The 16,649-nt window shown below is 38.6% G+C and overlaps 2 protein-coding genes across 4 annotated transcripts in view; one reads left to right on the top strand and one right to left on the bottom strand.

Moving 5' to 3' along the window:
- LOC139983124 (gem-associated protein 4-like) overlaps positions 1-16,649 on the top strand; it is a 182,073-nt gene that overhangs the window by 132,150 nt on the left and 33,274 nt on the right. The window lies entirely within an intron of this gene.
- The window catches only part of LOC139982857 (uncharacterized), an 87,263-nt gene that overhangs the window by 52,437 nt on the left and 18,177 nt on the right, over positions 1-16,649 (bottom strand). For all 3 annotated transcript variants that reach the window (XM_071995993.1, XM_071996003.1, XM_071996013.1), the window contains exons 8-13: positions 9,946-10,224; positions 8,973-9,287; positions 8,565-8,629; positions 6,633-6,861; positions 5,836-6,147; positions 3,109-3,399 (exon numbers count right to left, since the gene is read on the bottom strand). In XM_071995993.1, the coding sequence (XP_071852094.1) occupies positions 3,109-3,399; positions 5,836-6,147; positions 6,633-6,861; positions 8,565-8,629; positions 8,973-9,287; positions 9,946-10,224 (1,491 nt within the window). The remainder of the gene's footprint in view (positions 1-3,108; positions 3,400-5,835; positions 6,148-6,632; positions 6,862-8,564; positions 8,630-8,972; positions 9,288-9,945; positions 10,225-16,649) is intronic.

Here is a 16,649-nt window from a genome sequence, read left to right as displayed (position 1 = left end):
CTTGAGGGCTTTTCCCACATTTGTGGTCGCTTAAGCATCGTAAAAATAACTGCTTATTATTATTATTATGATTATTATTATAAATAGACATTGTGTATGGACAGACAGGTAGACATACAAACAGAGAGACACATGCAGAGAGAGTGGTAGTTGGCATGCACCATAACAGCTCACACTAGCATATTATCAAGCCTCAATTTGAGACATTTGTTGTTGAAGAGGACATTCTTGTCCACTTTGTTCAATAATTCCTTCTGTTTAATTTTCAAGAAAAAGAGTTGTCAGAAAAACATAACACAGTTTCTGTTTGGTGTCCATAACCTATCTGTAATATTTGAGGCTAACGGATGATCATCAAATGGAGCCCTGACTTAACTTGTGTGACCTAACAAGTATGAACACTGTTGTCACAATTCACAAAATTACTAGAATAAGTGTTCTACATGAATTGTAATTTGAAGGTTACAGTATTTTGACTCACAGTTACTTGAGTGTTTTTGGTGGTCGCCACAGATGGTTCTTGGTAGAAAGCATAACTTTCGTTAACATCAACGTGGCTTATTTCTACCCAATTTCCAAGCTTCGCTGTAGAGTCAGCAGCATTCCTCCATAAGGCAACTTCAATGTCTTCGGTATAGGAATGTTTCTCACATATGAGGGTTGTGATTTGGCGATCACCCGTTTTGGATTCTCATCCTTTTATTCCTTTATGTAAAATATGGAAAAGAAAAATATCAGAAATGAATTATTTTGATTTCTTTTGATATGAGGTTATCTGGAATCTGACAGTCATTGGTAATGGGGTATTAGTGTTCAAGTGATCAACCAAAATTAGCATTTTAATCCCCCTTAATTAAATGTTTGAGCAATGATGGGTCATCTTTGGTAAAAATATCCCAAGCAGCTACTTAAATCGATATGATTCTGATCACCGGTAACGTACCACCTATTAGGGTAAGAACAAATGGACACAATCTCCTCATTAACAGTACAAACTAAAATAATACAGTAATATAGTACGAGGCTACTATTACAAGTATGCCTACTATACTTGCTATTACTAGGAGAGGAAGTTACTTCCATACTGTGTACAGTTTCGTCAATATTAAAACATTGATATGCTAAGAATCAAAACGACTTGCTGAGGAGTGAAATATATTCCAACGAATCAACAATATCGATAAAAACTAAATAGAACGAAGAATTCTAACCAGATTAACCAAATGTGAACGCAATGCAACATTCAACGGTGCCACAGCGAAATACCGTTTTCTGCACTTTCACTGTGCGTTATTTGTTATATCAATGGCATTCGCTTGTTCATCCCACATGCGCAGCTTCATAGCAGACGAAAGTACACAATGCATGTATCGGAATTTGCAAAACATTGGTCGAAGTTTGCAGAGTAAGCTCCGCCCACAAGCCACTAGTGTAGAATGTGGAGTCCACGCTACATGCACTGTGTCAATTGCTACCGTTCAATGTTGCTGTGTTGTACTCTAACCCCTATTACACACATTATGAACCTGCTATAATATTAAAAACGCGTGATCAGTCGGCTACTGTCACTTACAGTAAATGGCTAAAACTTCACCAAGAATACAGCCTGGGCTAAAATGGAAATAATCTGGTACTTACGTCAACCTTCTTCTCTGCATATCCAATTAACAAGACAACTTAACCGATATGCTCCCAAGTAACAAGATATACGCAAGCATGAAGTTTGCAGCTCGATATGCTACAAGGATGCGTTCGTCACGTCAACAATGCCAGTACGGGTCTTATAGTTAACAATGCCAGAAACAATACAAATGCAACAAAATTGCTTATGTATTTGTTTATAATTTCCCCCCAATTTTTATCAGTTAATGAAAATGAATAAGTACACATGTTTACATTGTATAAGAAATAAGTAAAGAGAATATTAAACAACAACAAACGGACCATTATATTAAAATGTATATCAAGTAAAACTGTATCCAGACTTTATTAGTAGTCTGTATGCAAATATATCAATGATTCATGATACTCGAAACAATCATGGCGTACGACAAACTCGAATGCCAGATAATATACAGAAAATAAAATTTTGTAATGAAGTAAACATAATGTAAACATTAAACATAAGTGAATTTAGATTTATTGACATGCAAAATGTTACATAAGTATGTTATAAACACAATATATTATATCAATTGCAATAGGTACCAATCCTACCCACATAAAAATGAACTTCTATTTCTCTGTCTTCGCATATTCATGAGATTTACAAAGTGTACATTAAAATGATAATTTCTAACGAAAAACTGCATGAACCATACTCAGAAACTGTCGTTCCCGATTCCACTTATGTATCAATTATTGCGTTAAACAATGTAACCAAACATGCCTTGTAGCAGAAGATAATGCTGACGAAACATTTACGTCACGTGATCATAATTAGACGTCTAGGACGTATAACTGACCATGACTCATGGTCAGTAATAACGAAATTTCGATTCTACTTCGCAAAGCAATCGTAGAGGTTTTATATCCAATTACCCAGAAACTGGTATTTACTGAAGCTTACTGATCTGGTCAGTCTCAATGTCCTCAGTTTTGTTTATCGTTCATTACACGAAATGCTACCAGATACTATGAATGCCTTCTTTACACAAAACTCAAACATCCACACTCACAATACTAGGCAAGCTGATTACCTGCACCCAAGACAATGTCACAACAATTTCTCTAAAATACCTTACATCATCCGGCCATCACACTTTGGAATCCCCTGCCTTTCACTTTAAAGGCGATGCCTTCTTCAGTTGCTTTTAGAAAAAGCTTACAAAAGCACTTCATCAACATGTACTAGAATTGCTAAATGGAACTGGGGGGTGAGGGAAGGGAGAGGAAGGGTGGATCTGTTTGTTTTGTTCTTTTGGTTCTCTTTTCTATTTGTAAAGTTCTGTATTTTTTCAGGGAGTGTCACTACCCGACAAGCCCTATAGGGTTTTTCAGTACTCTTCCTTTCACAAGTTTTGTTTCTTATCTCCTTCTATGTCATATGTCATACTTATGTTTTGATAGAACAAAACTAAATAAATGAAACACAAGTAGATGGCTCACCGTCTTCTAGTGTCGTGGTAGTCAGTGGATCACTGAAGCGTCCAGGACCTATTGCCGTAAATGCCCGGGCCGAAAAGGAGTAACTGGTGTAGGGTACTAGATTGGTTACGACAGCGGTCATCATGCCTGTCTCATCAGCAGTCACAACGGAACCATTGGTGGCAGTAAGCCTCCAACCATATTTAAGAATAGCTCCGTTACGGTCGCTGCAAGTCAGTCGTTTCCATTCAAAAGTGAGGGAGGTAGATGCATTGCGTTTTAGAATAACATTTCTCGGCGGTGAACGTGGAACTAATTAAGAGAAAACAACCATACAAAAAAAAAAGAAAAAAAAAAGGGGGATTGCACAATAAAATCATCATATTTGTAAATGCTTTATCAAATGTCGATCCTTTAAAGAAACAAAAAAATTAAAATCTTTGAAAACAGTGTTTGACCCCGAAAGATAGTTTACATTCAGTTTGTTTCTCTTGAATTAAGATAAATTCTCTGATCATAAATGACACAGAGAATGGAAATTAAATTAAAAGTATCATAATATTCTGAATGTACTTTTCTTGCATTCAACATATTTTTTCCATTTTGTTCTCTAATTTGGCTTTGTTTAATAATTGTAATGATAGAATGAAGAATGAAAGTGTTGTGTAATTAAAAAGAGAATGGCTATAAAATGAACTTAACTGGTAATCAAAATAATGCAGTGGTTGAGTGAAGACAGGTTTATGATAGATAAACTAAGAAAATATTTTAATGCAAATGTGATAGAAATAAAGTCAGTGTTAAAAAACAAACAGATGCTGTTGGCACATGGAGGTAACATGTAATTCAAATAATTATATTGAGAAATTGAAGGCCTGAGCCTATACTAAGTAACAGAAGACTTAAGTTTATGTAGGATTAGAGCTGTAAGTTTGGTTGTCTGCTTCATTTTTCTAGCACCTTGTTGCATATTCATGAGGTACCGTAATCCACCAATAAAACTGAGATATTTGCATGACGAGAATTAGTCCATTAACCATAGGTTGCAATTTTTAGCTCTCTTGACATCAACTTACTGAAACTTTATCTCTCCTGCAAACAGATTGGTGAGTTTGGGAGAGTTGATTTGTTCACACCTTGCCATGTCTGCCTTGATCTGATAGTGATTTGGCTACTACAGTAGCTGTGTGAAGAGTTGCACAATAGACGAATAGGCAGCTCAACTAAGGTGTGAAAGGATGGGACTGATCACTCAGCTAACCAACTGGAAAAAACCTGCCGCTCAGTACAAACAGCGGGTTTTTGGATGCAACCTATAGCTAATGGATACTTTCACGGCATGAATGGTACCATTTCAACATAATATGTTACCTTAGTTAAATATACAATGAATTGTGACATAATGTCCAAAAGCAAATTTGCTGATCGTTTGAACAGGAGTATAAAGTAAAATAAATATCTAAATTATCAAACAAAGAATAAACAACATTTAACTATGGAACAAATAAATTTATACTAAATATTTTGTGACTTGTTAGTTAGGAGCTTTCCAAACCATCATAAAGTTAGATTGAGCAAACAGTCATTCAATCATATGCAGATATTACATGCCTTGGTTATACAATGGGGCTTTGTTTCAATCCGCAGTAAATGTCACCTATAAGAGATGATTTTAACAGAAGTTTAGTCATGACGTGTCAAATTCAAGAAAATATAAATATTGGATTGCTAGCAATTTATCTAACAGATATTCTGGTTTCCAATAAATTCACCCTCTAAAATATACCGAGTCTCTGGATTGCTCCTTTAAAGGGTGTGAAGACTGGCGCAAAAAGAAAAGCCTAATGCCTGTAATCTGACCTAGTTTCGAATGAGGTGTAACAGAAGTGTTAGACACCACCATCGATCCCAGAAAATACACACACAGCTTACTACCGTCGGTATTTAGACACTTGTGTACAGTCAGTACATACAGCTGCGGTCAATACCCACAGCACAGTGTACAAACGATACAGTGATGGACATCTCAGGTCCAGCTAAAGATAACAAGGTATCACGTTTCATTACTGTCTGCATTTTGTAGCGACAAGAGAAAAGCTTCACTTGCAAGCAACGGAAAGTTAAGTTTTTAAAGAAGGCGGCTAGCTGTTTGGGGCGAGTTTTCAATGCCTTTCAGGCAATACATAGAGAATGATTTTTGTGTTGCATCTGAGGGACTAGGTTGCTAACGGTATTGGTATTAGACAATGTAGGCCAGTCACTTTTATTATTTTAAAGGATAATTTCCGAAACTAAAAAAAGTTGTATAGAATACAACTTGGACTGATTTGATAAGATGCGATTTTGAATGAGTCTATAACATATCAAAATAATTTTGTGCCAAAATTTCATCCCTTAAAATAACTTTTGGAGCTGATTTCGATCAATATGCCATGCTACTATATAAATCACCTAAGAATGTAAGTTGTTAGCTTGAGTAGGCAAATTTTATTATGTGTTTTCTTTATCATCAACCTCTCCAAACATTTCTGCCACGATGGTTTTATCATTGAGGATGTTGAGAAATGACCAAACGCCGGCTGCAACGTGATAAGTCATATACTGTTTATGAAGCGATCAATTCACACTTAATTTTATTTATATTTGCTCCATTTGTAGGAAAACCTAAGAATACATACAAACCTGAAATTGTTCTTATGGCAACATATATGATCAACCTATCAGTGAGTAACAATATTATTTCCTCACCTGAGAATGACGTTTCTCCCACGATTGTTTCCTCAGTGCTGTTATACATTCCCACTGCGACAACACTGATCGAGTATCGAGCATTGTGTTCGAGATCCTGGATACTGTATCCTTCTGTCAGAGTTGTGCCTACTCTGGCGGTACCATCTAATCTGCTTGTGGAGCACGTAATGTAACGACTCAGTTCGTACGTCACTACATATTCATCCACCGGACAGTGGTTGTCGGACATATCCGGCGACTCCCAAGTCAGTCTGAGGGTGGCCGGCGATTCTCCTGGGAAGGCTTCGAGGTTCTGAACAATTTCAAGAGCTGTTAGATTGCACAAGAAATTTGTCAAAGAGTTGAAAGAGAGGTAAAAAAGTTGAATTCCTGTACCATAGCAACCATTATCTACATTGCAAATTTCTTTAATAACTCTTTCCTTCCTTATTGGCCAAAACAATAAATAATAATATTATGAAACAAAGAGAGCTTGTTTTTTCATCCATGTAAACTTGTTGATTTCTCTAAGAACTGTATGCAAATGAGGCTGTCCCATACATCTGCCATATAAAGTTGATAAAAGTCTATATGAAGTAGCTATTTAAGTGTAACGTGTTTATGAACGTAATTCTGTAAACATGTCCTGTGATACTAACGCACAAATCAACAGCTTAATTTGTATCTTCCATATCTTGATGGTAGACACATTTCTGTTGCAAAACATAACCAACTACTTTAATTGTTTTAATAATGGTGTTAATTATGTTCATTAACTACAACAACAACAATAATAATAACAGATAAAACAAGACCTTCAGCTTCAGTTTCTAAATCCACAGCTCCACTGTTTCCTTCACCACCAGTGCTAGATATCTGAACACGGTAGCGATATGAAGAGCAAGGAATCAAATCTCCGACGCGGATGGACGTTTCATCAAGCATTACAGAGGTAGAGGTAACAACTTCCCAGTTTCCTCCCTCAAGTCTCTGTTGAAGGGTAGCAGACACTGTTTTGCAATTCCTCTCTTCCACCGATGGAAACTGAAAACAGAGATGCAGTGTTGTTGTTTTTCTCCCATGATAAAAACTTGGTTGAATTGAATTCAAGTACAGTAAATCAAAATAGCACTAAAGTAGTTATTTATCATCAGTTTCACTGAATTACATTGAAGTTGCTAGACTGAATATTTGTTGAGTGGAACTGTTAAATATCTATAACTCTTTTAATTATCTTTGAGGAGCCAAAAAAGAAAGAAACCCAATTGTAAACGAGTCACCTCAATTTTAAAGGTTGAATCAACTAATTATTTTACCAGCCATTTTTAAAACTGACTCAAGTCAAGTCGAGTCACTTCAGAGCACCTGGTGTTTGCTCTTCTATTAAATTCGGTCAATAATTTGGTTGGCTATGTCCGTACAGCAATACTGACTACTCTGCGATAATTTTTTATACTTATTTGTAATGTCATGACACGGGCTGTAAAACAGATACTACGATTGTAAAACTAGTACTGGGAGACAACCTATAAATATTGCACCATTTTACATCAAAAGATTTTATAAATTCCAAACAAATTCTCCTTGGTGGTTAATCCTCCCCTTTGACCCCTCCCCCAGGTTTACCCCCCGCCCCCATCTCCACCACACCGTCCTTGCTTCAGAGACATGGTGACTCAAGGCCATGACTCCTTCCCACCACTGTTACAAACTGCTATGCCTATAGCCTGCACCCGGTATTAAATGGTTAAACGTTTATGTACTATAGAAACAAAAACAACACATCTTCACCAATAGATATCGTTTTTGCTGGGATGATTACGTAAGAGCGAATGTAAGGAATAAAGTTGCCCGACCAACGGAATAATAACAACATTTTGTGTTCAAGGACGATGAACTAAATCGCTTGTACAGGTGGTAGGGTCTTCAAGCGTAACCGAGGTAACAACTTTCCAGTTTTCCAAAATAGAGTTTTCTATGGGCTAGTTAATTAACAACATCTCTGTTTTCTATTGTCCAGCTCTTTAATAATATCGTGGTATTGTTCTATGAGTGAACAGTGTGTTTATGCATTCTCTGGTATGAGGATTGAACTGAACTATTTGCTGAGTGCAGATTGAGAGCTAGAATGCAAGAATTAGTTCAATTCCTGCCATACGTAGTGAAAGCTAGGTTTGTTATGTATGCCAAAGGAACTATCTTGGTCATAACCTTACACCTGCTTGAATAAATGCCAACTTTGTAATTACATCTTTCCTCACTCAGAAATTTACTTTTTGAACTGTTGCCACTCACTTTTGTAATTTTCGGGAACGAGAGAATATCAAATTATCCGAGATTATATAATATGATACAATGGGATTTGAAACATTGACATAAAGAGTACAAGTATAAATGTATACATTAAAATACTAATGGAGAACACTTTCTGCGACCACTATATTTTTCTTGGAGGTGGGGAGATGGGGGGACAGACCACTATTTGGGGGGTGGGGAGATGGGGGAAGACCACTATTTTTGGGGGGTGGGGAGATGGGGGACAGATGTCAGTCAGAAGCCACATCATGCTTTTTGATATAACAATGCAAAGTTTCATGTTCGATTCAAACATGAAAATATTTCTATGTCCCATTGTTGTAAAATTATATTTATTAACTCAGTATCTAGAATCATTTTCATGTATGGATTACATCATTCCAGACAAACGTATGAAGAAATAAAGTCACCGAAAAATATCGTCGACTAACCTGCACTGCAAAAGTGGCACCTCTTGAAGTACTTGACAAAAGGTCCAATGTGGGAGCCGCTGGCACTAAAACAAAGAGTGATAAAGAGAGATAATTAACACCATTTACTTATGACCCATTTCAGAGCTTAATTCAGGAGCACATCACAACCTTTGCTTTTACATGACTGTTTATTAACTTATCATATAAATATTTTAGGTAAATCTTACAAGCTATAAGTTTCTCACTTGTATTCTTCACAACGAGTACCAATCTGGATATAGCAGGCATGTATGAACAGAAGTGTAACAAATGCATACAGTGAATCTAGCGTCATCTCTGAACAAACGATTAATAACACATATATTGCAAAACCCTCGGTTTTGCTTGAAGATTATTCAGGCTAATGGATATTGACAATTTTATTACCTCCGCAGGGTGTGGTAATGTTTGTCAAGGTTGTCCATCTGCCCATTCCACCTAAACCTTCCCTGTCAACAGAAATCATAATTATATAAGCAGTATCGGGCAAACGATCTTCAAACTGATAAGAAAGTGTTGAATTTGACAACAGTTCATTCTCCCATCCATCTTCTCCAAGTTTTATTCCCAACAAGTAGTTCCCAACTGGGCCTTCTCCATGATCAGTATCTTCATTCCATGCTCTCCAAGAAAGTTCTATGGTCGTCGGGGTAACCTTCGAGGACAGTAACACATCCTCATTCGACGCAAAATTTGGCGACTCTGGGAGTGTACGAGAGACATGAAAAAGCATGACCGTGCATGACTTCATGGAGTCCAGGAAAAATGGGATTATATTTATACAATATGGTAAAGCTTCACCCAAGAATAACACCCAATCCAACTAGTATGAAAAATATCAATGTAAACATTTTACCAAAACGGTTAAATTCTAACAAAATCAGGTCAACTGAATGAAGCAGTCCAGCAATTAAACATCGAGAATGTTTACATTATCAATGTACTTCTAGCTGGCCATTTCTAATAAATTTGCTTCCAATTTGGAAATCAACCAATGTGGACGACTGCAAGACGATATGTGAATTAATCATAGCTACAGGGGAACCTAAATGCTTTTGAATTATTTTAAGGGGGAGTAGAGTGATCAGAAAAAAATTGGCAAAGCATTGATTCTGTAACCAGATCTAAAAAGATCTCGGGCATGCAGTTACAAAGCAATATGGTACAACTTGGTCATACCATTGTAAAGGAAGGGCCGTTCTCCTGTGACTCGCAACCCACAGTGACCCCTTTGCAGCATCCCTTACCCCCCCCCCCTCGTGTCTCTTTCATGTTCGTTTCAGTCAAGATTAATATTGGTAAAACAGTCAATGAATTATGCATGAAATCAACTCATATATTAAACTGACGACTGGCTTACCATATGGGACAATACTGAGCTCTCGCTTAACATCTATACCACGAATGGAGCATTCGATCGTGACAGGTTCCACTAAAACCTCCTCCCATGAGCTTGTGAGCCTGTATTCTCTGTCATCAGGAACCACTGATAGTGCATCAGGAACATCAGCACCATCGAAGGTGAGGATTAAGTCTTGGCTTTCCAGTATAGGATTTCTGATTGCTGTACACGTTATTGTGGTGCTAATACCTTCATTAACTTTCACAAAGTCTATAAGCTCAATCTTTCCTGGCCCAGCTGTAGTTGAAACAAAGGAATGATTAATATAAAGATTATATACATATATATATATATATATATATACATATATATATATATATATAGATAGATATATATATATATATATATATATATAACTATATATATATTTAACTATATATATATATATATTTATGTATATATATATATATATATAAATATACATATAAACACAAAAATTGCCCAAGGGGGGGGGGGCGGTTGCGCCTTTCGCGCCTGGAATCACTGCCCACAATGCATGCTTGAATCACTGCCCACCATGCACACACAACTCAATATATATATAAATATATTTATATAAACACAAAAATTGCCCAAGGGGGGGGGGCGGTTGCGCCTTTCGCGCCTGGAATCACTGCCCACAATGCATACTTGAATCACTGCCCACCATGCACACACAACTCAATTGCCCATCACACATGAATCACTGCCCACCATGCACACACGACTCAATGCCCATCACACACGAATCTCTGCCCACCACACACGAATGCACTGCCCACCACACATGTGATGGACAATTTATGTATTTAACCAATTACATGGAAAAACACATTTAACTAAAGATGAGAACTCTCAGGACAAACTATAGCATTTCATTGATCCTAGTGTATATACACACTAGACAATTATCCTAATGTATTTACACACTAACCAAAGATCCGAGTGTATTTACACACTAACCGTGATCCTAGTGTAATTTACACACTACCCAATGATCCTAGTGTATATACACACTAACCGATGATACTAGTGTACATACACACTAACAAATGATCCTAGTGTAAATACACACTAACAAATGATCCTAGTGTACATACACACTAAACAATGATTCTAGTGTATTTACACACTAAACAATGATCCAATTGTATTAATACTTACAAATGATCCTAGTGCATTTACACACTAAACAATGATCTTAGTGTAGTTACATACTAACCAATGATCCTAGTGTTATTTTCGCACTAAACAATGATCCTAGTGTATTACACACTGACTTCACTTCTTTAACCAAACCCTTCAAATATACCTGAGAATTATTGCAACACATTCAGGAGAAAGGGGGGAAAACGAAATCAGAAGCAATATAATAAACTAATGGCAACAGCAGTTTTCAGATCAGGAAGCAATAAATGAAAAGAAAGCATTACTTTTGGGACATATTTTGTGTTCAGACGACAGATTCGCAACATATGCAAAACATGAGCATTCAAATTGAGATATATTGTTGCTAAGTTGTGGTTCTAATTTCATAATCTTTCTGACACAAGCATACATCGTTCAGTTAAAAGGAAAGTTACAACTTTTTTTTTCTCTTTTGGATGGTATCGATCAATCATACAAATAATTCTGCATTGACTCGCCACTGGCTCGAATCCAACCCTAAATATTGTCTTAAAGCTAGAATAACGTGTGTTGAACAAATACTCAAATCAACTACTATCATTTGGTGAAAATAAAGTAACCAACAAAAAAGTCTTATTCTTTGCTTACTCTCTTCACAATTACACCATGAATGTTGAACTCATAGCCAGTAAAAACCAGTGATAGGCTTGGAAATTTAAAAAAACAAAAAACAATAATCATTCAGTTTGTGGGATACAAAACTTTGTAATCAAAAATAACTGTTAGTTAGTGTTGTTAGTTAGCATAGGAGAATACTTAAACAGAGGACTTCCTCTAGCCACAGCATTCCCATTTGACAAAGCTTCTACCTCCTCTGAGTACACCTTTCTTTGAGCATCCTTTACAATGGTTGCTTCACTTTCATCTAACAGTTTAGGAGTCAATCGTTGAACACCTTCAAATTCTCCTGTTGATCTACCAATCAATTTCAAGAACTTCTTCGTTGCCAAGCAAACCCCAGCCATTACTCTCCTTAAAGTCAACCAATTGGATATCCTCGTCACTAAGACATCTGTAACGGTAGGCTCTTCGCACCTCGGAGATGCGCAGCTCACCTTCACTTCTGGATCACCTTCTTCCATGCTCCTAGCAATTATCTGTTTTGGCCACTCTGATTCTTTCTTCCCTAAGAAGTGTGGTCCACCAAACCAAATACTGTTGTTAAATATGCTTGTCGTCTTAACACCTCTAGACGCTAGGTCGGCTGGGTTCATCTTGGTAGCCACATGGTGCCACTGGGATGGAGTGGACGCTTCTCTGATGACCTGAATGCGATTTGCCACAAAGGTATGCTACCTTGCTTTATCATTAGAGATATATCTCAGTACGGCTGTACTGTCTGTCCAGTATAGAACCCTGTCGATCTTTAAGTCTATCTCCCTCTGCACAATAGCAGCCATTCTCACAGCCAAAGTAGCAGCAGTGAGCTCTAGCCTTGGAATGGTTATTTTCTTCAGAGGGGCTACCCTTGCCTTTGCAAACACGAAAGAACAGTGTAGGTCACCAACGCAATTAGTCTGCCTTAGATATATTACACATCTCACTGGCATCAGCAAAAACGTGTAGGTCTCTGGATGTTACCTTGCCAAATTGTTCTGGTACATAACATCGGGGAATGTTAACTCCTTCCAAATCTTGGATGTTTGTCTTCCATAGCTCCCATTTCTTAAGCACCTCTTCTCCTGGTTCGTCATCCCAAACAACTTCCAGCTTACAGGTCTCTTGCAGTATGGACTTTGCTGGAACTAGCAGTGGAGCTATGAATCCCAAGGGATCATAAATTGAGCTGACCACTGAGAGAATTGTTCTCCTTGTAGCCTTAACCTCCTTGATCCTGCTCTTAAACTGGAAGACATCTGTCTCTGCATTCCACAACACTCCCAAAGTTCTTTCTGTGGGAAGTTGAGAGGATTCCAAATCTAGATCCTTCAACTCTTTAGCCCTGTCTTCCAAGGGAATCTCTCGCAAGACTTCTCTCCTATTGCTGGACCATTTGGTCAGATTGAAGCCTCCTCCTTCACACAAAGACTTTAACTCATTAACCAGCTTAATGGCATCTTTGACAGATTCTACTGATTTCAGCCCATCATCCATGTAGAAGTTGTTATGCAGTGTGGTCACTGCATGCGAACTAACTCCGCGTATGTTATCTGTGCCAGCTCTCCCTAGACTATAGATGGCACATGATGGGGCAGACACAGCTCCAAACAAATAAACTCCCATTCGATAAGCCTGTGGCATTTGATTCCTGTCTCCATTTGGCCACCAAAGAAATCTTAATAGATCTCGTTGGCTTTCTGGCACCTTCACCTGGTAAAATATGCATTCGATATCACTGGAGAAGGCCACAGGATACTTTCTAAATCTCATTAGTAAGCCCTGGAGGCTGTTTATCAGGTTGGGCCCTGGAAGTAAAACATCATTTAAAGATACTCCTCCATATTTAGCACCGCAATCAAACACCACCCTTATTTTGACTGGTTTCCTTGGATGGTACACCCCATGATGAGGAATATACCACTCCTTCCTTTCGGCTGGTTGACTTTCAGGAACCCTTTCGGCATACCCTTTGCTAATCACATCTTCCATACAGGTGACATAATCTGCCTCAAACTCGGGCAGCTTCTCCATTTTACTGCCCAGACTCTTCAGACGCTTCATCGCCATTTGCTTGTTATTAGGCAACTTATCCTGTTGATGCCGTAGTGGAAGATTTACTTGATAATGCCCATTGATCATTTTGCAAGAACTTTCCATCTGCTCCATAAACTGCTTATCTTCCCACGACCACTCCTACTTATCCTCAACAGCCTTCTCAGGGAAATCATGATTCAGGCTTTCTCTGAACATATTCTCCAAGTTGCTGTCAGCCTGGATGAAGTTACTCGAGATCGCTCCAGTACTTTTACGCTTCACTCCCCACGCAACCCCTCTAGATGGGTCTTGGTGGCATATGGACTACCCAATGTGCCTGTCTTGACCCCACTTGGAGCATATGCGGCTGGTACATTATTACCAATCAACAAATCAATACTGTGGACATTGCTCAGGCTAGGCAGTTCTACGTCCCTCAAATGATCCCATGCTGTAATGTCCCTTTCATTTGGAATATGCCACTCTTCTACAGGCAAACTGGACTTGGTGAATACTTGTGGCAGATTCACTTAAACTCCGTCCCCACTTAGTACTTCAACCTTCAAGTCGGATATAACTCTGGTAGGTACACTACAGGGAGGCCCCATCGACTTGATTGTAAGTACTGTGCTCCTACCACTAGCTTCTAGCTTATCCGCTAGAGCTTCTGTGCAGAACGACTCATTACTACCAGGATCTAAGAATGCATAACATTCAACGTACCTGAAACCCTTGGCCACCATAACTGGGATGATAGGCATGGTGCAACAACTGGAACTTGTAGCATTGGCACAAACTGTCTGATTTGCTGCCAAGCACTACTTGACGTGCGTGTGATACTTGCAGGCTGTTGCGAAGCATCTGCAAAATTATGTAGAGGGTGTGATGGTTTCCTTTACAAACGTCACAGCCAGCACCCGTTGTACGGCATCCAGTTGACATGTGTCCCTTTCTGAGGCACTAGAAACATACCTTAAGGTTACGCACTTTGTCTTTTCTTTCATTCATTGTCATAGCCTTGAACTTTGGGCAGTTGGCAAAGAGATGAGGTTCATCGCAGTTCCAGCAATTAACTGGCTTGTTTTCAACATTAGTCACAGCAGCAATTTTGGCCCTTCCATGGTCTAGTTTGCGTCCCTTGTCTGACACCAAACTAATTCTGCCATAGACTGGATCGTTTAACTTTATCGACTCGGCCTGAATGAAGTCAACCAAATTGCTAAAGCTGATTCTGTTTCCCTTCTTGCGGAGACCTTGCACAATACTTCTCCATCTGTCGTGCATGTAGAATGGGAGCTCCTGAAGAATATGTTTCAGGTTCTCAGAAAACTCCAGTACCCCCAAACCTCCAACACACCTTGTGGCTGCCTCGCACTCCTTCAGGAACACTGCCAACTCATCTAACGCCTTTGGGTCATCCGCTCGAATGGATGGCCAATTCAACACCCTTTTAACATATGTGTTTGCAATAATTTCTGGATCTCCATATCGTCGCTGCAGCTCCTTAATCGCAGCCGGATACCCAACAGCAGCATCCAGATATGAGAAGCCGACCACAATTTTATGAGCTTCCTCAACGGTGTACTGCTCCAAGTAAGCCTTCTTCTGATCGTTAGAGCAAAGCACCTAAATTCTTGACCTAAATTGTCGCATGAACTTATTAAAGGTCAAGCAATCACCGCTAAACTTCTTAATCTCTAGTTTAGGCTTCTGCATTTCAATTAGAACTTTACCAAGTTCCTTGCCTTCATGTTGCTCGGTCGTCGGACTTCTGTCTTCCTAGGTCTAGCATCCCACTCCTTTGTAAACACTTTACTATTCTGTTTACTAGCGATGCTGCCGTCTTCTAAATCTTCGTCTTCTAAACATTGGCTGTTTTCCTCAATTTCTTCCAAAACCTGGCTTCTGCCTCTAGACTCTGCTAGTTTTCTTTCAATCTCATGTGATTCGGCTTGATGCTGCAGCTTAATTTCTAATAACTTAAGCTTCTTTTCCAAGGCTTGTCTTTCTCGCAATAGCTTAGTTCTTTCAACTAACTCCCTTTCCCTGGTTACTTCAGCCAGTCTCATCGATGATGTTTTGCTGCAAATTGATGACTCAGATCCAGCTTTGGATGCAGCCTTAGGTGTAGACTTAACCTCTTCAGACTTGCAAGCAAACCAATCTTCCATCTTTGCCTTTATATTTGTGATGTAAGTGTCCCTTTCATCATACCACTTATCTCTATGCTCGGCCTTTGATTCCTCATCTAGTATTTCAGAATACTCGTCATTTATGGTTAGAAAAAGCTCATACTTCCCCTTCCACTTAGCATAAATTTCTTTGGCATTCGTTGGATTTTCTGATATCAGAGATCTCATGTCCTCTGATGCTGCCTTCAAATCCTTCCAAGCACCCCCTAAGGTCTTGAACTTCAACTCCTCCATGAACTCCTGCCCCTTTGGCGTTGGAGTCTTGTCTCTGCTTGGTCTTGACGCCATCTCTCAAATGCTCTCCAACTGGAGTTGTTTCGTTAATGAATGTTGGGTCCTTAGCTCAAAAAAGAAAACTCGGAGGCATTATTTTGAGATCTATTGTTTGTGTAATGCGCTCAACTTTGACAGCGCTCATCAACTTTGACAGCGATCATCAACTTTGACAGCGATCATCTACTTTGACAGCGTAGCGATTAACTGAAGAGAGTAAAAAATGAAGCAAAAGACATAGAAAAAAAATTGCTACTAATCTCTCAATACACTACCCCTTTAACTCTAGAGGACTTCCAAAGTCCCAAGAAACTGCATAGACCTAACATAACATAAACCACGTAACAACATCCCTGAAAAATATGCAGTGTGAAATAGATCACCTTAGATATAAAC

Source organism: Apostichopus japonicus, chromosome 2 (assembly GCF_037975245.1).
Source record: "Apostichopus japonicus isolate 1M-3 chromosome 2, ASM3797524v1, whole genome shotgun sequence".
In the NCBI taxonomy this organism is placed as follows: domain Eukaryota; kingdom Metazoa; phylum Echinodermata; class Holothuroidea; order Aspidochirotida; family Stichopodidae; genus Apostichopus; species Apostichopus japonicus.
This window is presented reverse-complemented; position numbering and strand designations above follow the sequence as displayed.